Source organism: Oryx dammah, unplaced genomic scaffold, assembly GCF_014754425.2.
Source record: "Oryx dammah isolate SB20612 unplaced genomic scaffold, SCBI_Odam_1.1 HiC_scaffold_11050, whole genome shotgun sequence".
Lineage (NCBI taxonomy): Eukaryota > Metazoa > Chordata > Mammalia > Artiodactyla > Bovidae > Oryx > Oryx dammah.
This window is the reverse complement of record NW_024080444.1, coordinates 10,892,809-10,920,392: the sequence shown is the minus strand read 5'-3', so window position 1 is coordinate 10,920,392 and position 27,584 is coordinate 10,892,809. Positions and strand designations below refer to the sequence as shown.

General features: G+C 44.7%; 1 protein-coding gene across 1 annotated transcript; it reads left to right on the top strand.

The window, feature by feature from the left end:
* The first annotated feature begins 18,146 nt into the window (after positions 1–18,146).
* Positions 18,147–26,967, top strand: LOC120860219 (melanoma antigen recognized by T-cells 1-like). Its single transcript, XM_040236003.1, has 3 exons — positions 18,147–18,478; positions 25,183–25,296; positions 26,632–26,967. Exons 1-3 carry the CDS (start codon positions 18,317–18,319, stop codon positions 26,698–26,700), a joined length of 345 nt encoding a protein of 114 aa, XP_040091937.1. The 5' UTR covers positions 18,147–18,316; the 3' UTR covers positions 26,701–26,967.
* Positions 26,968–27,584: the final 617 nt, after the last annotated feature.

Sequence of the window (27,584 nt, the reverse complement as noted above, 5' to 3'; positions counted from 1 at the left end):
CCACCCTAATGGCAGAAAGGAAAGAGGAATTCCTGATGAAGGTTGAGGAGGAGAGTGAGGAAGCTGGCTTAAAACCCAACCTTCAAAAAACTAAGATCATAGCATTCAGTCCCGTCACTTCATGGCAAATAGAATGGGAAAAAATGGAAGCAGTGACAGATTTGATTTTCTTGGGCTCCAAAATTACTGCAGAACAGTGACTGCAGCTATGATTAAAGTGACTGCAGCAATTAAAAGACGCTTGCTCCTTGAAAGAAGGGCTATGACAAATCTAGACAGCATATTGAAAAGCAGAGACATCGTTTTGCTGACAAAAGTCTATCTAGTCAAAGCTATAGTTTTTCCAGTAGTCATGTTGGATGTGAGAGTTGGACCATTTAAAAAGGCTGAGCGCTGAAGAATTGATGCTTTCAAACTGTGGTGCTGGAGAAGACTCTTGAGAGTCCCTTGGACAGTAAGAAGATCGAACCTGCCAATCTTAAAGGAAATCAACCCTGAATATTCATTGGAAGAAATGATGCTGAAGCTGAAGCTCCAATACTTTGGCCACCTGATGTGAAGAGCCAACTCATTGGAAAAGACCCTGATGCTGGGAAAAATTGAATGCAGGAGGAGAAGGGGGGCGACAGGGGATGAGATGTTGGATGGCATAATTGACTCAATGGATGGAGTTTGAACAAACTCTGGGAGTTCTAAAGGACAGGGAAGCCTGGCGTGCTGCAGTCCACGGGGTCATAGAATCAGACATGACTTAGCGACTGAATGACAATTCATTCATCCCTCATGGGAAAGGCCCAAGTAGAATTTCTTGGTATGGGTAGATTCTCATGTTAACTTTTCACATTTCGATCAATGCCCTCTAAAGAGCACAAAATGGCCACACCATGGGCCCCAGGGAAGGTTATCTAGCAGGCAGTGACCTTGACAAGCTACTTAAAGGTGATCATTCCCTCTCTGGCTTTGGGGCCCAGAACAGGACTCAATCCTGAATGTCTGCATGCATTTCTCTAATAAGCATTTATTAAATACCTTCTGTGTTTCCCAGCCTGTGAATGTTAATGGTCCATGCAGTTCTTTCTTTTGAGGCATCATCCTTCCAACTCTTAACCACTAGCACAGAACCCATCTCCTCAAGCAACCAATAAGATTTATAATACTGAGGAATTCATACAAGAAAGGGATGTCTCAGGGAGCTCAACCTGGTGCTCTGTAACAACCTAGAGGGGGTAGGATAGGGTGGGAGATGGGAGGGGGTTTCAGGAGGGAGGGTGCATATGTACACCGGTGGCTGATTCATGTTGATATATGGCAGAAGGCCAACAGAATGCTGTAAAGCAATTATCCTCCAATTAAAAAAAAAAAAGAAAGAAAGGGGTGTCTATTTCACTTGTCCACGTATAGTTTGAGAAGGGCATACTCCTCACATAGCTCTCGTATGACATAATCAGATTCAGCAAGGGAAAAAGCAACTCAAATTTTCTGGTGACTAATGAGTCCTTTTCCTACTGTTCATGGGGTTCTCAAGGCAAGAATACTGAAGTGGCTTGCCATTCCCTTCTCCAGTGGACCACATTCTGTCAGGCCTCGCCTGTCTTGGGTTGCCCTGCAGGCATGGCTTGGTTTCATTGAGTTAGACAAGGCTGTGGTCCTAGTGTGATTAGATTGACTAGTTTTCTGTGAGTATGGTTTCAGTGTGTCTGCCCTCTGATGCCCTCTTGCAACACTTACCATCTTACTTGGGTTTCTCTTCCCTTGGGCACAGGGTATCTCCTCACAGCTGCTCCAGCAAAGCGCAGCCACTGCTGCTTACCTTGGACGAGGGGTATCTCCTTACCGCCACCGTTCCTGACCTTCAACGTGGGATAGCTCCTCTAGGCCCTTCTGTGCCTGCTCCTCCCTGCCGCCGGGCCTGGCCTCGGGCGTGGGTGGCTCCTTCCAGCTACCGCCCCTGGCCTCGGGCGCGAGGTGGCTTCTCCTGGCCGCCCCTGATCTCGGGTGAGGGGTGTCTCCTCTCGGCCGCCACCCCTGACCTTGGATGCAGGGTAGCTCCTCTTGGCTGTTCTTGCGCCGTCGCAGCCTGGCACTGTAGGCCGTTGCCCCTGACCTCGGACGTGGGGTAGCTCCTCTTGGCCGTGCTTAGTGAGCCGCCTGCGCTTAGTGAGCCGGCTTGCAGCCAGAAATGAATGAAGGGATGGAGCCAAAGCAAAAACAATACCCAGCTGTGGATGTGACTGGTGATAGAAGCAAGATCCGATGCTGTAAAGAGCAATATTGCATAGGAACCTGGAATGTCAGGTCCATGAATCAAGGCAAATTGGAAGTGGTCAAACAAGAGATGGCAAGGGTGAACATCGACATTCTAGGAATCAGTGAACTAAAATGGATTGGAATGGGTGAATTTAACTCAAATGACCATTATATCTACTACTGTGGGCAGGAATCCCTCAGAAGAAATGGAGTAGCCATCATGGTCAATAAAAGAGTCCGAAATGCAGTACTTGGATGCAATCCCAAAAATGACAGAATGATCTCCGTTCGTCTCCAAGGCAAACCATTCAATATCACAGTTATCCAAGTCTATGCCCCAACCAGTAATACTGAAGAACCTGAAGTTGAAGTGATTTATGAAGACCTACAAGACCTTCTAGAACTAACACCCAAAAAAGATGTCCTTTTCATTATAGGGGAGTGGAATGCAAAAGTAGGAAGTCAAGAAACACCTGGAGTAACAGGCAAATTTGGCCTTGGAATGCAGAATGAAGCAGGGCAAAGACTAACAGAGTTTTGCCAAGAAAATGCACTGGTCATAGCAAACACCCTCTTCCAACAACACAAGAGAAGACTCTACACATGGACATCACCAGATGTCAACACTGAAATCAGATTGATTATATTCTTTGCAGTCAAAGATGGAGAAGCTCTATACAGTCAGCAAAAACAAGACTGGGAGCTGACTGTGGCTCAGATCATGAACTCCTTATTGCCAAATTCAGACTGAAATTGAAGAAAGTAGGGAAAACCGCTAGACCATTCAGGTATGACCTAAATCAAATCCCTTATGATTATACAGTGGAAGTGAGAAATAGATTTAAGGGACTAGATCTGATAGATAGAGTGCCTGATGAACTATGGAATGAGGTTCGTGACATTGTACAGGAGACATGGATCAAGACCATCCCCATGGGAAAGAAATGCAAAAAAGCAAAATGGCTGTCTGGGGAGGCCTTACAAATAGATGTGAAAAGAAGAGAGGCTAAAAGCAAAGGAGACAAGGAAAGATATAAGCATCTGAATGCAGAGTTCCAAAGAATAGCAAGAAGAGACAAGAAAGCCTTCTTCAGTGATCAATGCAAAGAAATAGAAGAAAACAACAGAATGGGAAAGACTAGAGATCTCTTCAAGAAAATTAGAGATACCAAGGGAACATTTCATACAAAGATGGGCTCGATAAAGGACAGAAATGGTATGGACCTAACAGAAGCAGAAGATATTAAGAAGAGGTGGCAAGAATACACAGAAGAAATGTACAAAAAAGATCATCACAACCAGATAATCATGATGATGTGATCACTAATCTAGAGCCAGACATCCTGGAATGTGAAGTCAAGTGGGCCTTAGAAAGCATCACTACGAACAAAGCTAGTGGAGGTGATGGAATTCCAGTGGAGCTCTTTCAAATCCTGAAAGATGATGCTGTGAAAGTGCTGCACTCAATATGCCAGCAAATTTGGAAAACTCAGCAGTGGCCACAGGACTGGAAAAGGTCAGTTTTCATTCCAATTCCAAAGAAAGGCAATGCCAAAGAATGCTCAAACTACTGCACAATTGCACTCATCTCACATGCTAGTAAAGTAATGCTGAAAATTCTCCAAGCCAGGCTTCAGCAATACGTGAACCGTGACCTCCCTCACGTTCAAGCTGGTTTTAGAAAAGGCAGAGGAACCAGAGATCAAATTGCCAACATCTGCTGGATCATGGAAAAAGCAAGAGAGTTCCAGAAAAACATCTATTTCTGCTTTATTGACTATGCCAAAGCCTTTGACTGTGTGGATCACAATCAACTGTGAAAAATTCTGAAAGAGATGGGAATACCAGACCACCTAATGTGCCTCTTGAGAAATCTGTATGCAGGTCAGGAAGCAACAGTTAGAACTGGACATGGAACAGCAGACTGGTTCCAAATAGGAAAAGGAGTATGTCAAGGCTGTATATTGTCACCCTGCTTATTTAACTTCTATGCAGAGTACATCATGAGAAACGCTGGGCTGGAAGAAACACAAGCTGGAATCAAGATTGCCGGGAGAAATATCAATAACCTGAGATATGCAGATGACACCACCCTTATGGCAGAAAGTGAAGAGGAGCTAAAAAGCCTCTTGATGAAAGTGAAAGAGGAGAGTGAAAAAGTTGGCTTAAAGCTCAACATTCAGAAAACTAAAATCATGGCATCTGGTCCCATCACTTCATGGGAAATAGATGGGGAAACAGTGGAAACAGTGTCAGACTTTATTTTTGGGGGCTCCAAAATCACTGCAGATGGTGACTGCAGCCATGAAATTAAAAGACGCTTACTCCTTGGAAGAAAAGTTATGACCAACCTAGATAGTATAATCAAAAGCAGAGACATTACTTTGCCGACTAAGGTCCATGTAGTCAAGGCTATGGTTTTTCCTGTGGTCATGTATGGATGTGAGAGTTGGACTGTGAAGAAGGCTGAGCGCCGAAGAATTGATGCTTTTGAACTGTGGTGTTGGAGAAGACTCTTGAGGGTCCCTTGGACTGCAAGGAGATCCAACCAGTCCATTCTGAAGGAGATCAACCCTGGGATTTCTTTGGAAGGAATGATGCTAAAACTGAAGCTCCAGTACTTTGGCCACCTCATGCGAAGAGTTGACTCATTGGAAAAGACTCTGATGCTGGGAGGGATTGGGGGCAGGAGGAGAAGGGGACGACCTGGGATTAGATGGCTGGATGGCATCACGGACTCCATGGATGTGAGTCTGAGTGAACTCCAGGAGATGGTGATGGACAGGGAGGCCTGGCATGCTGTGATTCATGGGGTTGCAAATAGTCGGACACGACTGAGCGACTGAACTGAACTGAATGAGTCTTTGGCATATTATAGGTGCTCAACTAATGTTTATTGATTAGATGAAAGAATTTGGGCAATTTTCAATTAGGAAATAACAGATCATCAAAATCTGTTGTAAAGTCATCTCTTCATTATTTCACTCACTCATCCAAGAAATAGCTGCTGCTGCTAAGTCTCTTCAGTCATGTCCAACTCTTTGTGACCCCGTAGACGGCAGCCCACCAGGCTCCCCTGTCCCTGGGATTCTCCAGGCAAGAACACTGGAGTGGGTTGCCATTTCCTTCTCCAAGAAATAGCTGTGGTATACCAACTACACATCAATTAAAAAAAAAAAAAAAAGAAAGAAATATCTGTGAATCTGTGAGCCCTTGCTTTGTGCCAGCAACTGATAATGCAAAAGTCTCTGTCCTTGAGAAAGTCAAAGAATAATCCACATAGACAGTTCCTGGACACATGTTCTAAATAAATGACTCTGGGGAAGGGTAATCAGTCTCAACATTTCCTATGGTGGACTGTGTTTAATTACTCGGCAGTTTTCCTCTGAGGGAAGCCCCATATTTAAGTATGGGAGTTCGGCCATCTCCACTCTGCCAGTTACTATCTTGTGACATCTAGTTACCCAGCCTCCACAGGCCTCAGTCTCCCGTGTTAAGTAGAAGTAATAATAACACCCATCTGACAGCAGTGCTGTGGAGCTTCAAGGAGAAAATGAGATAACCTACATTAATCACTTCACTCAGCTTCTGACACGCAGTAAAAATACATTTAATATACATCTATGGGCTGAACTCTTCGTGGAAAGGGACTCATTTAGGCTCTTTGTTAACTACCTGAAGGGAAAGGCCAATCACATGAGAAGTTGAACTGATAATGACCCTTCGTGGTGACCCAGCCCAAGGTGTTCTTGGAGCACCACGGAGATCCAACTTTGTGCCAAGATACCTTGAGAAACTCCACTGAACAATGGCTTTCCCTGAAGACTCATAATGTGCATCAGAAAACTAAAGATGTCCAGAGAGTTATAGTTAAACAAAATCAATCTGTTTAAGTTTGTTTAGATCAGTGTTTTCCAATCTTTCAGGCCAATAAGATACACTGGAAAAAGCTGAACTCATGAATTTAGACTTGGAAGGAAACTCTGGGCAGAGAGAGCTGCTTGGTCCCTGAGTGCCAGCCTCTCCTCTGGGACTTTTCCTTCCCCCTGGGGTCCTCTGACTTTACTATGTGTTGTTATCCTACTGATTGTAAGGGCTATTCTGACACTTCATTAAAATTCTTTGGTTTCTCCTGGTAGAGCTGATACTGGCTGAAATATTACAAAAATTTTACTAAATACCTCTAGGAAAATACAAAGAAACATCAAGAAACACAGTTTCTGGGGGTGCAAGCCCCTGATCCCATCACAGCCTAATGCTCTCAGGCAGTCTCCTTAAAACCCTGGGTGAGCTATCTTCTTTTGATCCCCAAAGAGCTGCATAAGCTTGCATGCACACTAATTGGCAATATGAACTCTGTATTCTCTTGGTCCAATTCAACCCTAACCTTGAAAGCCAGCAGCACCTGATGCTGGTGCCACATTGGTCTTGGGGGCCACTACTGCCTCTTTTGGGGGTTCCCAGGTGGCGCTAGTGGTAAAGAACACGCCTGCCAATGCAGAAGATGCTAGTTTGATTCCTGGGCTGGGAAGATCCCCTGGAGGAGGGCATGGCAACCCACTCCAGTACTCTTGCCTGGAGAATCCCATGAACAGAGGAGCCTGGTGGGCTGCAGTCCACGGAGTGGCAAAGAGTCAGACATGACTGAAGCGACTTAGCCAGCACTGCCTCTTTAAAACAGAGTGCCTGACTTGGGCCCCTGAAGCTCCCCTAAACTAACTGACAAATGGACACGGGGCTGGTCCAGTCAAATAAGCTCAGGTATAACACACAGGAAGGTAACACAGAGAAAAGGCAACTGGATGATTTGACTCACAAGGTCAGTCTACTGAGGTTTTGGCTTGTTTACCAGCAGAATGTTAGAAATGATGGATTTATCCAATCCATGACTGTGCTAAAAAAAAAAAGGCCCAGAGCTGGGACCTCCCCTTCAGATGATAACTCAAGTTAACCAGATTGTTTTTAACATCATGGTGAAGTCGCTCAGTCGTGTCTGACTCTTTGCGACCCCGTGGACTGTAGCCTACCAGGCTCCTCTGTCCACAGGATTCTCCAGGAAACAATACTGGAGTGGGTTGCCATTTCCTTCTCCAGGGGATCTTCCCAACCCAGGGATAGAACCCAGGTGTCCCGCATTGGAGGCAGACGCTTTAACCTCTGAGCCACCGGGGAAGCCCTATTTTCTTTTTTTTAAACATAACAGTTAAAATTAAAATGCTATGTAGAAACTTCTTTGTAAAAGAAAATCAGCATTGAATTCTTTAACAATTAAAAAATCTGACATAGACAGCATATCCACCCATCATCTCCACAGAAACAGTTGAAAGAAGCACGACTCTGACCTTCGGCAATTTCAAGTTCCACCTCTTCCCTGTTATCCCAACATTGTTCTTGAAATCCCAGGATCTCACCCCCGATGGATGGAATGAAATTGCTTAACTCCCCATTGAGTTTGTTCTTTTTTGCTTCACACACAGAAAATACTCCTTTTATACAGAGACAGTTGGTGTTTTTATCTGCCTAAGGTCTGGGGTTATTTCCAGGTATTCTGGGAGACCAGCAGGAAGGCAGAATGGAGCACGTCTTATGGGTGAGCCACATCACCTTCTCTTACTGAAACACAGCCAAAAGTTCATTATAAATGGTCACTCTCTCAAAATATAAAAACTATGGGTCTTCCCTGGTGGTCCAGTGGTTAAGAATCCACTTCGCAATGCAGGAGACATGGGTTCCAATCCCACATGCCTTGAGACAGCTAAGCCCGTGGGCCACAAACATTGAGCCTGTGCTCCAGAGCTGGGGAACCAGAACTACTGAGCCTTTGAGCCTAAGTGCCCATGCTCTGCATCAAGAGAAGCCGCCGTAATGAGAAACCCACACACTGTAATGAAGAGCAGCCCCTGTTTGCTGGAACTAGAGAAAGCCTATGCACAGCAATGCAGAATCAGAACAGTCGTAAATAGCAAATCAATCTTAAAAAAACAAAACACTATGGGAACATCAAAATGTCAGCCCTTAGAAGCCAGAATTTCTCGTGGGATTGTAGATTTTGTGGCCATGGAAGGAAATCCAGAAAAAAGTGTTTCCAGAGACATAGAGGAAGATGGCAGCTAATACTTCAAATGTTTATTATTTGCAAAAACTTTCTTAACCCTTTTAGCTCTTTGATACTAAAAGGGAAGAGGGAGGCTTGGAGATCATGGCTATCCTTCCTCAATATGCCAGCACCCAGGGACCCTCAAGGCTACATTCTAGAGCCCTTTTCTCCTCTGAGCACTCCTCTGTACATGGCAGGCACTGCTGAAGAGCTGTGAACAGTAATTAAGACACTTTCCCATCACTAAACCTCCAACAAGTCTTCAGGGCAATACCTGCCAAGAGAGATACCAGGCTCTAGGAGATGGTAGTTGTGCAGGGAAAGGAGGATTTCTTTCAAAATTTAAAAGATAAAAATATGCTGAAGCAGACAGCTGTGTTGTCCTTAATGTTGAAATATTATCCCATTTTTCTCTGATGACCGTACCTCCTAAAAACTTCACTGGGGATGAGATGGGGCAAGAGTTCAATTTACTGAGGTTCCATCATGGGCCAGGCTCTGTAGCAGGCACTAGAGATATGGAGACACGTGAATCCTACCCCCAGGGGGCTCGGGAATCCATGGACACATCGGAGATGAACACACATGTCAACACCACAGAGTAAGCGGTAGGAAGGGAGTACAGACAGGGAACACCCGGCAGCCTTCCAAAGTCTCTGCTCACAGGACTTCCTCTCACAGTGCCGATTAGGAAACAGAAAAAACTAGGGAGACTTCTCAGGGATAAATCCTCCCTTGGGGAGCCAAACATTGTCAAGGTCTGTCTTTGTCTTTCCTGCATCCCTTCCTTCTTATATTGGTAACAAAAAACCAGATTCCCTCAGAAAATTTCTCCTTCTCTGTTTTATCAGCCTTGATGGGGTATTAAGCATTCTTGCCCGCACCGTGAGGCCATGCCTGAACAAGGATTTGGTATGAGACCCCAAGCAAGATCCTCCAATCAATTTCAATCTCATACTTAAACAAGGAGGAACTAGTCAGAGCTGATTTCGTCCTGATAACGACAACCTGAAGGGTCATCTATTAATTAATTCCTACCACCTGTGTCCAGGTAGAACTCAGCTCTAGTCCTTCTTAAGATCTGATATGCTTAGTTTTTTTGTTTGTTTTTTAAATTATGTGGGTCACTTCTATAACCTTCCATTAATTTTCTTATATCCTTAAGTAGCCAGAGTCAAGTTTGTGTTGCCAGCCAGCGAAGAACCCTGACTAATGCAAGAGTTCACTGCACACCAGGCACATGAGCCTGACAGCCCCCGCAGAGAGACAGACACTCTGTTCCATTCTGTAGATGAGCAGACTAGTGCCAAGAACCTTACATACCCGAGGACCACAGTCAGTCCAGGCCGGAACCAGCATCTGACTCAGAACCAGAATCCAAAACCCAGGCTTTCTCCTATTCATCCCTCCATGTCACCAATACACTGCCCGACATTTAAGGGCAAACTGCTGCTTGTAGGTTTCACGTCAATATGATTTACGGTTCACAAAATGTTTCCACACACAACGACAGCACATGTAATCCTCACAGCCTCCCAGGAGGTAGATTAAATACCATGACACTGGAAGACAGACTGACCCCAAGTCTGGTCAGCCTCAGTGTTTTCTTCGCCACTTACAACCTTTCTGTGACTCAACGCAACCAGCCAACGAGGGTCAAAAGCTTCGGCATGGTGTTCACATGCTTTGAGCTTCAGAACCTCAGGACTACACTCCTTTTCTGTACTTTGAACTCCAACCATACAGAACTTCGAGCAGTCCCCCAAACCCGCCAGGCCGCCCCACACCTGTGTACCCTCCCTCCACGTGGATGTCATCTTCCCAACCTGGCTCCCAAGTCGGGACGCGCAAACGTTTACTTATCCTCTGCGCTGAGCACGCCCTCCCCATCTCATGTCTGGCGACTCCCTGCTCACCTTTCCAGACTCAGAGGAAACTCATCTTCCTTTAAGAAACTTCTCATGTGCCTCCTGTCCCCAAGAAGAACCCACACCCCCGCTATTTCCTGGGCAGGAATCTGGGGTGGCTCCAATATTATCTGACATGGTGGTGAACATAGCATTCCACCCCAAAGATCATTCCAATCAGTCCTGCAAGCCCATCCCTCTTGATACTGACTCGTCAGAAGTGGCCAAGGGATTATTAAATCCCATTTCTGATTTATTAATGCTCTTTTCTCTGCACCTGAACAGCCTCAGGAACTGGGCCATTGTTCTCATACACAACCAGCTTCTGTGCAAGCCTTGGGACTGTGCTAGTTCTCCCCGAACAACTTACCTGTTGGATTGAGGAACTGACGGAGCCTCGTGAGAGTCCAGCCTGAGACCCGCAGAAGGTGACTCTTGCTCTAGAGTGCCTGAGGGAGAAGGGGCGGGGCGGGGTGGAGGGGGGAGGGGGGGGGGGGGGGGGGGGGGGGGGGGAAGGGGAGCAGGTGTGTGTCCTGTTAGGTGCCCCTGTGTAGATACACCTTGGTTCTGCTCCCGACTGGACCTCTCCACTGCCACTTCCACCCTCAGAATATCTCCGACCAACGGCCCTTTATGCCACAGGCAGTATAACTTGTTCACTGATTAGCACTGAGCAATTATCAAGCCACAGCCGAGCATTATTAGTTCACAGGCTTATGCTGCTATCCCACCCTCTTAAGGCTATTTGCACATCCACAGGAGATTCCTGGAGGCATCAGCCTTTCTCAAGTTTTAGTAATTTGCCAGGCATTGCACTGGATGATTTTACGTATTTTATCTTATTTAAATCTCACAGCAATTCTGTCATAATGATTAATTCCCATTTTGTAGAGGGGGCTGCCGAAGCTCAGAGAGCTTAAGAAACTTGCCGAAGGTCACACAGGTAATAATGGGAGCTGGGATTCAAGGCCATTCTGACTGAGTCCCAGGACTCCACCGAGGGTAGGGAGAGAGTACTGTCTGCGGCCTCCTTCAATAACTGCAGAGATGTCTACCTGTCTTCTCCACTTTCTGATAAGCAAGTTCTGATTGTTTAGCTTCTCCTACAAAAGGGCAGCACCAACAACTCCCATTTACAACAATGCCCTTCATAATATTCTAGCATTTTCTGTCGAGGTGTGGTAAGAGAGCAAGAGCTCACAGTCTTGTGGGGCACTGAAGAAGGTTCTAATCCCCAAGAAGGAAAAGTGAAGAGGACTCTGGTTCCTGAGCACTGTGAATGAGAGGGTTTTGAAAAGATCAGAGTCCCAGCAGCTTCATCATCTCGGGGCCTGCGGTGCAAGGGGACCAAGGCCCACCAGGTGGCAGCAGAGAACAAGTCAGTGACCGGCCAGGTGCTAAACTCTAATCCCGAGTCTGGGGCACAGGAAGCGCAGTGTCACGCCCACACTCAAGGCAGGTCTGAACTGGGCCAAAGGGGTAGTGGGTACGGCAACCTTGTAGTAACAGCTCACACTATCGTTAAACTCATTCTCTGCCAAGCAGGTGGTAAGCCTTATCTCCTTTAACTTTTACAACTAATCTAGGGAGTAAATACTATTAATAACTCTCTTTTTTTAGACGCATGCAATGACGTTCTAAGAGATTTATGATTTATCCAAGGTCACACAGACCGAAGAGAGGAAGTGCAGGCAGTTTGGACTTTAGAGCCCCAACTGTGAACCTGTTGATGGTGGTGTTGGGTAGATGTTGCACCAGGGAAGAATGTTATGCCAGGGAAGAAGAGAAATCACTAGAGGGGATGGGGGTAGGGTGAGGGCAAGTGGAGCCTGGGCTGGGATGGACTGGCTCTGGGGCAGAACCTGGGGCCTAGGCCAGTCCCAGGACAGTGACTAGGAGCCTGAGGCAAAGGGAACCGCTGGGGGCACTTTCAGGAAACGGGATGTGTAGGATTTTGAGGCTGAGGGTCCCTGGTGACTTATTTAAAGAAGCCACCCCAGCTCTTCCTGGGTGCTTCACCCTAACAGGACTGGGTACCCCAGAGGCTGCAAAACCACTCAAAGACCTAAAGAGATGCCCCTGTAAGATCTGGTCAGGGCTCCCTTGCTGAGCTCCAAAAAGCAGAGTAGCTGGAGGGGAAGTGCCAAGACAGGTCACAGTATCCCCAGTGAGCTGGGCCTGGTCCCAGAGCCTCTTCTGGGGGAGCGGACGCCAGCTGCCTTGCAGTTTCCACCCTGGAACGGTGCCCAGGCACACTCAGGGCCCCCGGATTAGCTCACATCACTGAGGGACTTGAGCAAGACCCAGGAGCTTCCCTTTGCCTGGAGATCCAGGTTAGTACCTTCCTCCTTTCTGGTCTGGGTGCTCATCCAGGGGCCACGTTAGTTGAGTCCAGCTTAGCACGTATCAGTCTCTAGGCTCAGAACTGCACCTTCAGTTAACATGTCTTGTAGGATTCTAGAACAGAAAAATGGCATAGGTGAAAAACTAAGGGTATCTGAGTAAGATATGGCTGTAGTTACTGGTTCATTATGGTAACTAATTTAAGATGTTAATAATAGGGGGGGTGTGGGATATCTATGTATTATCTTCATATTTTTCTGTAAATCTAAAGCTGTTCTAAAAAATAAAGTATACATTAAAATTTAAAAAAATAAAGTAAATAAAAGAACTGCATTCTTCTTTCTAGACTAGCACACACCACTAGGCCTTCCTGGGAGTTATTGGGCATAAACATGAGTCTCAGGTTAAAGTTGCTCTCCTCAAATCCCTTGACACCAAAGGCTTGTATCCTTCCTGATTTTCTTATGAAATCTCCTAAATCAGCCTCAGTTCTGGGAGTCCAGACCACGTCTGATTCTTTCTCTGCTGTGGGGTCTTTGCACTGGTTCTTCTCTATGAAACACTCTCTGTCCATCTGTGAATGGCTGACTCCTTCTTGTCACTCAGATCTGTTCGCATTTTTTCTCCTTTTCAGAAAGGAGAGAGCAAGGATCTCACCTAATAAAGATCAACCTCACTCATGCTGTTTCATTTCTCCCATGTCATTTCCACTGATGATTATCCAGTGCCAATAATGCCCTCACACAAGACAGTCCAATGGGAACTAGAAAGAACCATAAGATCTGCAAGGTGCGGAAAGGGACCTCGTGTTGTAGTTGTGTTAGTCAATCAGTCATGTCCAACTCTTCGAGACCCCATGGACAGCAGCCCACCAGGCTCTTCTGTCCATGGAAATTCTCCAAGCAAGAGTACTGGAGTGTGTTGCCATTCCATTCTCCAAGAGATCTTCCCAACCCAGGGATCGAACCCAGGTCCCCTGCATTGCAGGCAGATTCTTTACTGTCTGAACTATCAAGGAAGCCATAAAGGGGAACCTTAATGGTCATTTAATCTAAGTGCTTGGCTGATGAGAACTCTCACATTCCTTAACTCTGGTGGGTGTTTTGTTTACTTTTTGCTTGTTTACAATGGTTATAGAGAGCTGGTGTTGCTGCTGCTGCTGCTAAGTCGCTTCAGTTGTTTCCAATTCTGTGCGACCCCATAGATGGCAGCCCACCAGGCTCCCCTGTCCCTGAAATTCTCCAGGCAAGAACACTGGAGTAGCTTGCCATTTCCTTCTCCAATGCATGAAAGTGAAAAGTGAAAGTGAAGTTGCTCAGTCGTGTCCAACTCTGTGCAAACCCATAGACGGCAGCCCACCAGGCTCCTCCATCCATGGGATTTTCCAGGCAACAGTACTGGAGTGGGGTGCCATTGCCTTCTCTGACAGAGAGCTGGTGAGCAATGATAATTCTGTCCCACTGAAATGCTTCTGGGCTGTACACATTTGACTCTCAGAGCAGGCTATGTAGGTTGAATTAGCCCTGGTTTCAATTAAATTCTAGATAGGTCATATCCACCTTCAAAGAGGAAATTTTCTCTGCTCCTTGCCAATGCAAGAAACCCATTCTTCCCAAGGGACAGTCATCTCTGAGGGTGTAACAAAAAATCTGGGAGCTTAGCTCAGGAAGTTTCAGGGATCCTCTAATTCTTCTTCTTGATCAGGAGGTCGTGCTCCTAGATGACCTTCAGGCCTGAGACCAAAGGCTCACCCACACTTTGAGGTGAAGATGAGGGTGGGTAGAGGGTATCCCATAACAACTGAATTTCAAGTAAACAGCAAATAATTTTTTGCACTAAAAATATTTCATGGGACACAGTTATACTAAAATCTATTCATTGCTTATCTGAAATTCAAATGTAACTGGAAAGCCTATATTTTATCTGGCAATCCTACAGATGAGGGATCAGCATTAAAACTAATGACTCCCCTAAGATGAAACCTGGGATTAAGGAAAAAAGAGGCCACAGTGAGCCGTGACATTTTGAGGAGAGGAATGAAGTTGGTTTCTTTCACGCTAATTAAGCAATCACAAACGACCCCATCAGAAATCTAAACTCGTGATTAACATGGGACTCGAGACCAGGGGGAAAAAAAATGAAAAAGGTTAAGAGCCAGAGAAGCAATCTTCACAGAAACGGCAGCCAGCAGACGGAGCTGGTCCCAGGAAGGCAGGTAAGAGCAATGCCTTTTCACCCACTCTTTCAGAACAGAACAGGGTTTGGCAGATTCCAGTGGACTCCTCCAGCCTCCCTGATACCTGGATGTCGGCAGAATTCTCCTCAATATTCACAATTCTCCGACTTTTAAGGATCCACAAAGTCTCCTCCTAGGTCCTACCTCTAGACTGCCCAGAAGCAAAGCGGAGAACCAGGAAAAGCAGTTATTCAGGCTGTAACTGGCTCATGAACAGCTGTGTCTAGTCCCCTGAAGAACCACTTTTCTTGGCTCAGGTAGGATGAAATACATTTGCTGTCCTGCCACTGTTTGCCAAGGCTCGAAACTGGAGGTATAGATTTACAGAAAACAACTTAATGCAGAATTCGTTTTGTGTCTGTCATTTTGAACAGAGTTCATCCCCACATTATTCACCTGAGATGATCAGTAAGGTCAAGTGTGACTTCTTTACAACTGGGAAGCACAAATGACACATAAAATGCCCCAAGGAAAGGGTTCATGGGGTGAACTCTCCACTCCCTTTTCCCACTTCTATTCAGCTGTTTTAAACGGGCTCATTAATATAACTCTATGGGGATCAGACCTATGCAGTTCACAAGAAAAATAAAAGGAATGAAAAACACACAATAGCAAGGAGAGAAGAGAAATCATTGTTGGTTTTTAATAAGCACACTCTAATAATGACCACTAAAGTTCATGAGCTTTTTATTTGTTTGTATCATAGTTTAAAATTTCATATTTTGGGGACAGTTTCCTTTGTTGGTAAATGGGCTTGAAGGATGCTGTGCTGAGGCACATACCCATTATATCATCATAGCCTTTTATTTGTCCAAGGATTGATATAAAATAATACCTCTGGAGAGAAATAACTCCTCTTATTAATCTGTCTTGAGCCAGGGAGAGTAAGCAATGAATTAAAATGCTTTTTGTTTATTTCTCTACAAGTTTATGGTATAGAGTCAAATTAATTCTCAAATCACAACTCAGTTTGAAAGTTTTTTCCTTTTGTTTGTGGTTTCTTCTTCGAACTTAAATTTCAGTTGGTAGAAAGGGGTTAAAAACCTGAGCAATTCCCACTTGATATCTGTGAAAGAAGCAAGTACGAGTCCTTGCAGAGAGAGAAAACGGGGTTTGGATGTCATTGTCGGTCACCTAGTGAGAATGTCTTTGTGGGTGTTTTTGAGATGGTAAGAACACTCTGGATGCATGAAATGACACCTGTGTGTCTCTGCTGCTAGGTGTCCCGTGGCCTGACCCTACAAGATGCCAAGAGAAGAGGTTCACTTCTTCTATGGTTCCCCCAGGAAAGGGCACAGCTACTCTTATGTCACCGCTGAAGAGTAAGTTCAAAATCAGACCCAGCGGGGTTACAGTTTGCCGTTTGCTGACACAGCCTCTGGCTTCCACCAGCACATGTCGGTCCGTAAATCTCTCTAGTGTTTATTTCTCCAGAAATAAACCTGGCAATGAGGTAAGGAGACCCTGAGGTCCTACAAAAGGTCTCAGGTTTCTCTGAGGCCAAAGAGGCAAAGAGGGAGGGAAGGCAAAAACCTGGATCTTGCCATTTTTGTTGCATTCTTGGCTATGAGGCCTTTACTGTGGGTTCCCAGGCTGAAAATCCTCTGTCTGAGAGCATGATGCCTCTGTCCTCAAGCCTTGCCTGTCTACTCCACTTGGGCTCCCAGAGGTGGTTTGCAGATAGAACAGAGGCAAGTTGCCAAAGGACAGTGAGGTTGAAAGGCAGGTGCGTCCCTCCACCTGCTGACTGAGTCCAAGGTGAAGAGGGTGGTCATAACCTTTGCATCAATGCTTTACCCTAAAGAAAGGTGTTTTGTATTATGAATTATTTAAAAATAAGTATTTGCATGATTAAACATTTCTAAGTGCTAAGCAATGTATACCAACTCAAGATGCTATTCTCTCCTTTGAAAAAAATCTTACAACCTACTGGGAGAGTTAGGCATGGGAGTAATTTCATCAGGTATGAGTGCTGTGATGGGGACATAAGCCACAGGACATAATCTGCAAGGTGAGAGTGGGCAAGGGGTGGTGGCGGTAGGAGGGGCCCCTCTCTCAGTGGAGATTCCATCAGGACAAATGAGGAATCTGGGTTTTATTTGGACCATCTCTTAAGTGATCTGCTCAGAACTTCCTGCAAACCTGCTGTCTTGGGAGAGAACTGTTGAATTGCTTTACTGGAGTGAACTAGCAGGGGCAAGAGAGATGGAGAACCTGTCAAAGGCACCGAAGAGGAATTCAGGCTGGAGTATTTCTTCGGAAGACCCTAGTGGGATTCTCTAATATCCCTGCATGGTCAAATGGGATGTGGTGGTGAGATCTTCTGAAAAAATGTGCCAACAGCAAAAATATACTCTTCAGGGGTACAACTGCACATGGTATTAGGTAGTATATTTTTCAGGATTTGCATGATGACTCAGCAGACTCTATCTCTGTGAAACCACAGTTGAGAAGTTCTCAGTTGAGGCGGCACAAGCCACCTATGGAGCTCGTGAAAATGCAGCTTCCTAGGCACTGCTGCCCAAGAGGCTGACTCAGTAGGTCTTGGGGTCAGGGGCCCAGGATCTGTACTTTAACATGAATCTCAGGCAACTCCCTTGCAGGAGGTATTTGGGTGACATCTGAGGAGCCCTGCCGGGCAACGGGTTCTTATGGTGTGTCTGGCACATCCCAGCATTTTTGGCTCTCACTTCCTGTGTGTGAGTGCAATGTGACTGTGGTGTGAGGAGTTCAAACAGAGCTCTGTGTGTGTCAAGATGCCCAAGGGGGTGACCACAGACCTAGGAGGGAGAATGAGAGCACAGGCATGCTGGGAATGGAATCATCTGCCTTCAGTCATGAGAACCCACTGAATGCCCCTGTAATAGCTCCATTTCAGGAAGGGGTGATGCGGTCAAAAAGGCGCTGGCTGGGTACCTCAGGCCAGTCGCTGTGAATGCTGGTTCTGCCACTCTCTGGCTGTGCAACCTTGGGCATTTTACCAGCCTAAAGTCTTAGGGATGTCAGATGTGAAATGAATGTCATACCTACCCCTGAGGATTGTTGTGACAGGGCCAATAGCAGGGTGCTCACCATAGTGCTTGGCAGGGTTGTTGTGAGAATTAAATAATCTAATGAATACAGAATGGTTATCATGGTACCCAGCTTACAGCAGACATTAAGTCAAAGTTAATTTCTGTTTCTTTTTTTGTGGACTGACAGCTGGGGAAAATGTTTTAAACTAGCCCTGATGGAAAGATGACTCAGTCCACAGAAGGGTCAGCTGCCACTGCACCTGTTGCCCTTGCAGCCTGGCCGCTGGGGCCCACGACAGTTAGCACTGCTGCTGTGGACACACACCTGGGAGGCTCCGAGAGATGGTTCTGTCTCTGTATACGCATGCTGGAGGCCCATGGGTGCCTGGTGTGGGGTGGGGTGGAATACTCCTTGGGGACTGGGAGATGCTGCTCTGATTGCAAAGCCCCTGTGAAGAGAGAAGATTGAGACATGTTTCTTCACAATCTGGAGCAAGGTTTCCATACCAAGGTGGACTTGTCTGTCTCTCGGGCCAGGGCTGCAGGGATTGGCATCCTGACAGTGATTCTGGGAATTCTACTACTTCTCAGCTGCTGGTACTGCAGAAGACGAAGTGGTTACCGAAGCTTAAAGGTCAGTAAAGTTATCACTGCTGAGTCTCTCCAGTTCCAGGACCTCCCTTCTCCTTCTTTCTCTGAAGTTCTGGGGAGTGGAATGACAGTCTCATGATCACCTCCAGCACTGATTCATGGTTCTGATGCATCTCTCTCTATGCTGTACATCTTATAACTCTTCTTTTGCCTCTGCTCAGGCATGAATCCCAACCAGGAACTTGGCCCATCTTTCTGATTCCACTCACAGCAAACTCGAGGGCCTGTCTATGTAGCTGATGGTTTTGGGGGCAAGGGGGAAGGCTTCGTGGTCCTCTTGTACAATTGAACAGAAGTACATGAGACACTCCAGGTCTTACCAATCCTTCTGGGGATTCCCACTGGCTCTGTTACTCCACTTAGTGGCCCATTCTTCTTACCCTACCTCTTCACCCCTTTCTTTCCAGGGTTCCTGGGAATTCTAAGTTCTCTAACTCTATTAGCAAGTAGTCCAGCATAGCCAGGACCCATGTAGCCATCAGTGCAGGAAACTGTCCACCCCTCAGCAGCACAAAGCACCACCAGGTTTTTAACAGGCTCCTCCCTCCTTTGATCCTCGATGTGGTTTTATTAGAATTTTTGCTCCTTTACCCATACGAGCAGGAAGTTAACAAATGACAATGTCCAGTCTTGGGGTACCAGGATCCTTCACAAACAGGCAAAATCAACAGAGTCACTAACCTGTGAAGACCACAGGTTTCAGAAACCTTGCTTAAAAGACAGGTAGCAGTTTGGAACTTAAGCATCCAAAGCCATTCTCCACAGTGAGCAACAGGATAGAAGGAGAGTTGCAATTTTTCTTTCTCCTCTCTCTTTATTACAGATCTGAAAGCTTCTGGGGTTGATATATATGGGGAAAAAATTTTATCTTTACAAAAGATGTTGAAAAGTCCCCTTCCTCATTTAGCAACACTTCATTCAGAGAAAGTGGTTTTGTGATGGAGAGGAGGGCCGGTCCGGGTGGAGGGCTAGAGCCTGGCAATCTGAGGAGAAGTTCAGTTCAGTTCAGTTCAGTCGCTCAGTCGTGTCCGACTCTTTGTGACCCCATGAATCGCAGCATGCCAGGCCTCCCTGTCCATCACCAACTCCCAGAGTTCACTCAGATTCATGTCCATTGAGTCAGTGATGCCATCCAGCCATCTCATCCTCTGTCGTCCCCTTCTCCCCCTGCCCCCAATCCCTCCCAGCATCAGAGTCTTTTCCAGTGAGTCAACTCTTCGCATGAGGTGGCCAAAGTACTGGAGCTTCAGCTTTAGCATCATTCCCAGGGCTGATCTCCTTCAGAATGGACTGGTTGGATCTCCTTGCAGTCCAAGGGACTCTCAAGAGTCTTCTCCAACACCACAGTTCAAAAGCATCAATTCTTCGGCATTCAGCCTTCTTCACAGTCCAACTCTCACATCCATACATGACCACAGGAAAAACCATAGCCTTGACTAGATGGACCTTAGTCGGCAAAGTAATGTCTCTGCTTTTGAATATGCTGTCTAGGTTGGTCATAACTTTTCTTCCAAGGAGTAAGCGTCTTTTAATTTCGTGGCTGCAGTCACCATCTGCAGTGATTTTGGAGCCCAAAAAAATAAAGTATGACTGTTTCCTCATCTATTTTCCATGAAGTGATGGGACCGGATGCCATGATTTTAGTTTTCTGAATGTTGAGCTTTAAGCCAACTTTTTTACTCTCCACTTTCACTTTCATCAAGAGGCTTTTTAGTTCCTCTTCACTTTCTGCCATAAGGGTGGTGTCATCTGCATATCTGAGGCTATTGATATTTCTCCCCGCAATCTTGATTTCAGCTTGTGTTTCTTCCAGTCCAGTGTTTCTCATGATGTACTCTGCATAGAAGTTAAATAAGCAGGGTGAAGGGGAAGGTGAAAATGGTAGCTTCAAATTCTTCTCCTTGCTTGAAAGCTTGGGAAGTCCCATGTGACCCTTTTCCTAATGCCCATCTTACCATGGTGTCCCAGATATAAATCATGAAAGGGTGAACGTGGGGAGACAAAATCACCAAGCAGCAGCCCTCCAGTGTGGTGGCATTTATGGGAAGGAGAAGTTCTTGAGTCTGAATAAGACTCCAACCATAGCAAAGCCTTGGGTTGAGAGGGTAGGGAATATAACTCTTTGCTCTCTGCTATACACTTCATGTGTACCTCTAGAACAGGGTTATGACATTGCCTTGTAATTTGTTACTTTTTGCTTCTTCCACCCCTTCTCTTTATCCCATTTGGAGCTGATGCGGAGAGTATTTTTTATTCCCTTTTTACTTCCAGAGCCTAGCATGATGCGTGGCACGCAGCAATTGTATGGCATAAGGATTTGGTCTCACTCTGCTGTTGACTTACTGGTGGCCTTAGATTTTCATTTCTCTGAGCCTCATTTGCTCTATTACACACCTAGACACAGATGACATAACATGATGCATGTCACTTTTTATGTAATATATGCTTTCTTCTATAAATAAAAAAATTAATTCTATGTTTACATATTAAAAAGAAAAACAATGATTAGTCGTTCAAGGAATAAAAGCTCTACAAACTCAATATGTTGGTATCCATCCCTTCAGTTCAGTTGCTCAGTCGTGTCCGACTCTTTGCAACCCCATGAATCGCAGCACGCCAGGCCTCCCTGTCCATCACCAATTCCTGGAGTTCACTCAAACTTCTGTCCATCGAGTCGGTGATGCCATCCAGCCATCTCATCCTCTGTCGTCCCCTTCTCCTCCTGCCCCCAATCCCTCCCAGCATCAGGTCTTTTCCAGTGAGTCAACTCTTTGCATGAGGTGGCCAAAGTATTGGAGTTTCAGCCTCAGCCTCAGTCCTTCCAATGAACACCCAGGACTGATGTCCTTTAGGATGGACTGCAGAGTGAAAGAGTTGGCTTAAAGCTCAACATTCAGAAAACTAAGATCATGGCATCTGGTCCCATCACTTCATGGCAAATAGATGGGGAAACAGTGGCTTACTTTATTTTGGGGGGTTCCAAAATCACTGCAGATGGTCATTGCAGCCATGAAATTAAAAGACACTCACTCTTTGGAAGGAAAGTTATGACCAACCTAGATAGCATATTGAAAAGCAGAGACATTACTTTGCAAACAAAGGTCTGTCTAGTCAAGGCTATAGTTTTTCCAGTAGTCATGTATGGATGTGAGAGTTGGACTGTGAAGAAAGCTGAGTGCCGAAGAATTGATGGTTTGAACTGTGGTATTGGAGATGATGGTTTGAACTGTGGTATTGGAGAAGACTCTTGAGAGTCCCTTGGACTGCAAGGAAGACTGTCCATAATTGCTAGCTTGATGCTACCCAGACAAAAAAGCAGCCTTTCTCCCCTCATTCTGCTTCAACACTCTCTTATCTTAAATGTGTTCAGTGCAAGAATGACAGTCTGAGCCATGGCCTCCAACACTGAACATTTGCCTGGGTGTTCAACCTGCCATCCTCCACTCCTCCAGCTCTCGACCAGTGACTTGCAGAGTTTCTGGAATTTTTATGAGATTTAAAAACTGTGTTTAAATTCCCTGGTTCCATCTAATGTTTAAAACTGGAGTCATTTATTTTTAAAATTAATATTAAAATCTTGTTTTGAGACTTTCGTATCTACTGAAAAGCCAGGCTGGGGACCAGCAGTCTAAGAAAAGTAGGTAAAATTATGTAAGGTAGTGCATTAAGTACTGTATTTAATTACACAGTTACCTCCCTGTCTCTCTTTGGTGATTCTGTTTTCATTATAAAACAAAAACATAAATGACGATTAATGCGAGCTTCAGGTACCACTTTTAACCAACTTTTACTAAGCTTTGAAATATGTTTATTTTTCCACTTTCATTGGCCACAGAATGGTAGAAAGGTTGGTTGGATGTAAGGTCTCCTAAAATTTCTTCCTTGCCCAACAATTCCTCTTAGATCTGAAAAACATCTTTTGAAAGGACAGACTGCTTTTTGCAGAAATGCGTTTCTGCAAAAAAATGATTTATAAGGCATTGGAAGTTGGCTTTCATATTTATGAATTTTATTCTTTCACTTCTAAGTTGAGGACATAGCACTTCTGATTCTTGGGGAAAAATTAAAAAGGTCTCCTGACAGCTCAGTTTACACTCACATCTTTCAGTGTCATGTTTCTCAATGTAAGTCAGGGGCCCCTGCACTCAAATAACCTAGGGTTCTTGCTAAAACGTAGAGTCTGGGACCATCTCTGGTGGTGGGACCTAGGACCCTGTTTGAACACACACACACTGAAGTTTGATGTTAATACACAGAATTGGCAGTGAACTGGGGAAGTGAATCAAGCTCTTAACCTATGGTAGGTGAGAATTTAAAAAAATAAGGAATAAAATCAATAATCAAGGTAAAGGGAGAGAATGCATTAACATTAACACACCTTGTGCTGTGCCATGCTGTGCTTAGTTGCTCAATCAAGTCTGAGTCTTTGCAACCTCAAAGACTGTAGCCTGCCAGGCTCCTCTGTCCATGGGGATTCTCCAGGCAAGAATACTGGAGTGGGTTGCCATGCCCTCCTCCAGGGGATCTTCCCAACCCAGGAATGGAACCTAGGTCTCCTGCATTGCAAGCAGATTCTTTACTCTCTTAGCCACCAGGGAAGCCCAAGAATACTGGAGTGGTTAGCCTATCCCTTTCCCATGGGAACTTTTCAACCCAGGGATTGATCCAGGGTCTCCTGCATAGCAGGCAGATTCTTTTGCTGAGCTACTCAGGAAGCCCATTAAGCACCTTACTGGAGGTATATCACTGGGAGCTGTGGAGGGGAGCAGAACTTCCTTGGATCCTCTTGTCAAGATTGGGATCCTTGTGCTTATATACTTCCAAAAGGTAGTGTCAATAATGATTTCAGAGTAGAGTTTAGGAAAACTTCTTTACAGCCGGCAGACTCTATAGGTACCAGCCCCAACCATGTCTGGTCTCATCCAGTTGATGATCCAAACACTTCTCCTCCCTGGGAGACCCGTCCGGATGCCATTCTTTCAACCCAGTAACACCAGTAATCAACCGCAGTCTACAGGCCAGCCTGAGGAGGAGGCACTGAACCCTGGCACAGCCTTGCTGTTCCAATTCCAGCTGGGACCCCAGAGAGCTGCTCATGCCCTACTGGTGAATTTGGTTCACAGATAATGTTTGGGTCTGTAACTTAAAAAAAACGGAATTAGGTGCAAACATTTAAAAGTAACATTTTATGTAAAAATCTTAATTTCTAGTTTATTTTTTTAAAAAAATCGAAAGATCCGGCAAAACTTGGCAGCTATGCAGTGGTTTGTCCCTTTAGAAGGGACACATACTCCCTCCTTTTCTGTGGCCCCCCCTGACCTCCTCCTTCCTCTAAGGGTCAGATCGTAGCGGGGTCATGCCAGGCACAGGCAATAAGGAAGTGCGTTGTCTGGAGAGCCCTGGACCAGCAGTATCAGTATCACTTGGGAACTTGCCAGAAATGCAAATTTATGGGCTTCACCCTATACCTACTGTCAGAAATTCTGGGTGTGAGCCCAGCAATCTGTGTTTAACAAGCCCCCCAGGAGACACTGCTGCATTTTAAAGTTTGAGAACGACTATTGTGGAGAATTTAATGGTAAGAACATATAAAACTCTGCTTTTTATGATCACAATGTGCCAGCAATTTAAAACACCACCAGTAATGAAATACTCCACTTCAAAAGAAACTGTGCCTCTGCAGTCCCTGTTTTGGTACGTGTCTCTGTCTTGCACAAACTGTTGTCATTCTATTCTAGGGATGGAGAGCATCACCCCTTCAACCTATGCAAATAACCAAACTATAAGCTTTTACCCACCCCTTCCCCCAATAATTCAAAGTGCACAGCAGCCTGAGGCTGACTTGTCATTGTTGTGATGCGACTTGGAAGCTCAGCATTACAACCACAGTATTTCTATCACAACACAAGCATTCAGTGTTTCAGATATATTGCTGTCATTATGCTGCTGCTGCTGCTAAGTCGCTTCAGTCGTGTCCGACTCTGTGCGACTCAATGGACGGCAGCCCACCAGGCTCCTCCGTCCATGGGATTCTCCAGGCAAGAGTACTGGAGTGGGATGCCATTGCCTTCTCTGTGTCATTATGGGGAAGGCAGAAATAGTGTCCCTGCTATCAAGCTGTTCCTATGTTTCTCCTCACTGTGAAACCACCTCCTGCCTCCCTAGCTCTGATCTACTCCTCTTGTAATCATTCTCTGAGATCCAGTTTTATATTTCACTCTTCTTCTTCCTTTCAAAAATATTCATTGACCAACTAATAGATGTTAGGCACAGTATTAGGTGTTTTCTTGTGCTCAGTCATGTCCGACTCTTTGTGATTCCCATAGACTGTAGCCTGCCAGGCTCCTCTGTCCATGGGAGTTTTCCAGGGAAGAATACTGGAGTGGGTTGTCATTTCCTCCTCCACGGGATCTTCCCAACTCCACATCTCCTGCACTGGCAGGTGGGGTTCTTTACCATTGAGCCACGGGGGAAGCCTAGTTCTGAGAGGTAGGTAACATTATCTTAATATTACTGATGAAAACACTGGAATTCAGAGAGATTAAGTGACTACCTGAGGATACACTGAGGATAAGCGGCAGGGCCAAGATTAAAACTCATTCTTAAAATGTCAGCTTCTTTCTCCTTTTCTTTAATGCACTCAATTATTTTTTCTCACCCATTGACCTTCATGAATTCACATTTCAGGACAAAAACATTCATGCTGGTACTCAAAGTACCCTAACAGGAGGATGTTCACATGAGTGGCTTGGTCAACAGGACAGCAAATTGCCTTTTCAAGAGAACAATTGTGAACCTGTGGTAGGTTGAGATCCTGCATCCTGGTGTTTCTGTATATGCCTACTTTTAACTCTAATGAATAAAATATTGCCATTTAAAAAGCAAGGGCAATGTGAATATATTTAATGCTACTGACTAAAAAATGGTTTAAATGTTAAATTTTATATGGTATATTTTACCATAATAAAAAGTAAATAGTAAGATTAAAAACAAAGGAATTCACAGAGGTTTTCTTAAATTGTGTCCTCTCATATCCAGAGTTTCCTGGGTCAATAAAGAAACATCTACGTGTAAGGCCCAAAGGAAGAACTTGGTTCTGGATACAATGTCCTCTTGTCTCATGTTTTTTAGTATAATTGCTTTTGTCCTGAACATAGACATAACTAACAGAGGAAAAAAGTGCCTATTATTAATTGTATAGAGTTGCACTGTCCAATAGTTGCACTGTAGCCACTAGTCACATGCGGTTATTGAAACCTGAAATGCAGTACTTTGAATTAAGACATCCTGGAATACATACTAGATTTCAACAACTCAGTATGAGGAAAATAACATAAAAGTCCACTAATGAGTTTTATACTGACTATAGGTTGAAGTGATAATATCTCACTTCAACATGAAAGTGGGGTTAAATAAAATATATTAGTGAAATTAATTTTGTTTCTCTTAATTTTTAAAAATGCAGCTACTAGGAATTTTAAAACCACATATGTGGTACACTCTATTTCTACTGGACAGTCCCGGTATAGATGCAGTAATTATAGCTTTTGAGAGCACTGGCTCCAGAGCCAAATTACTATATTTGACTCTTAGCTCCATGACTGGCCAGTTGTAAGACATTCATCAAGTGATTTAACCTCCTTGTGCCCCAGTTTCCTGACCTGTAACATAAAAACAACAGAAATATTCCTAAGGTTGTTGTGAGCATTAAATGAGGGCCTGACAGATTTGTGCTCTGTTGATAGAAGCAACTGCCTTTAGACACAGCTGTCAGGATTTACGCTTGTGGTAAAGATGCTGTGTGATCAGTGTCTGTAACAGGTCTGAAAAATTTGTAAATTAGGACTTGGGGCTTCTACTGATAAAGATAATCCAAGGAAATTTGGGGGAAGCCACTTAGCCTTTTTTCTCTGCTGTTATCCCCCCACCCCACACCGCCCAAATGCTTCAACATACACACTTGTGTAATTCAACATTAATTACCTCATTGGGTGGAAATTAGATATGGACAGGTAAACGGACAAGTTTCAACCCAGAGCAAAAGTGTAAGCATGCTGCAACTATTTTGACTTAATCCCTCTTCCAGAACGATGTGTGCTGTTGTCGAGCCCCTGCTCTCCTTTCTCATCCTCACAGGTTCCCAATGCTCCACCTGCTTATGAGAAGCTACCCGCAGACCAGTCACCACCACCTTACTGTCCATGAGAGCCAGCGAGGCCTCGAGAGGTGCTGAAATGATTTCCCGCATGCTTTTGCTTGAATTTGATGTGGACATGCAATGTTCTGCTTCAGAATGCTGTAGAAACAGTGTATATGATCTCTACTAATAAGCTGAGTGTCAAATTCTTTGTAGGGCAATTGATTGAGGAAATGATGAGAAATATTAAAATGGGGAAAGCTTTGTCAATAAACATTGTAATGGATTGATACTATCTGTGCCAGTAATAATAAATCTACAATGTTATTTTCTGAGGGAGAGCATTCAAGTGTGTGTTCTGGGACCACTGGATTTAAGTTAAAAATGTGGCTAAAAACTACTATTCTGATTTTTGAAGCAGCAGCCTCTTGACCAACATGAACTCTAACAGAACAGTTGCAGGTTAGTCTGTGTTATGGAGTACTCAAAATGATACATTTACAGGTTTAAGATCAAGAGCTGAATGACCTAACAAATTACAATCAGATTCATCTGATCAGGAATCAGTCATGTCTCTTTGTGTTCTACAATTCTATGGTGCAATAATAACACACTGCAGAGATCCTGTATTTTTAGTAATACAGTTCATGCAGTTCTAATTACATTTCACTTCAATGCTCAATGCTATCATAATTAATGACAAGGATTTCCTGTTAAATCAAAAGGTGGTGTAAGGACTTAAACAAGTAAAAGCTACTCTAGTTTGGCTGATAACCTTGCCTTCAATGTCCCAAAGGCAATTTAGCTCATTTGGGTTCCCAAATTCCTCTCAAAAGAACATACAGAAGAAATCATAAAGGATCAGAAATTCTGGAATGGTGTCTTTATTTGTATAGCAACGTTGAAATTTATGTGACATCTACATATTATTATCTGTCTAATGTTTTTCTTC

Coding starts and splice junctions, on each gene's coding strand:
- LOC120860219 (XM_040236003.1), top strand. CDS start 18,317: ATGTTTCTTCACAATCTGGAGCAAGGTTTCCATACCAAGGTGGACTTG. Junction 18,479..25,182: donor GTGGTTACCGAAGCTTAAAG/GTCAGTAAAGTT, acceptor TTCACATTTCAG/GACAAAAACATTCATGCTGG. Junction 25,297..26,631: donor AGAACAATTGTGAACCTGTG/GTAGGTTGAGAT, acceptor TCATCCTCACAG/GTTCCCAATGCTCCACCTGC.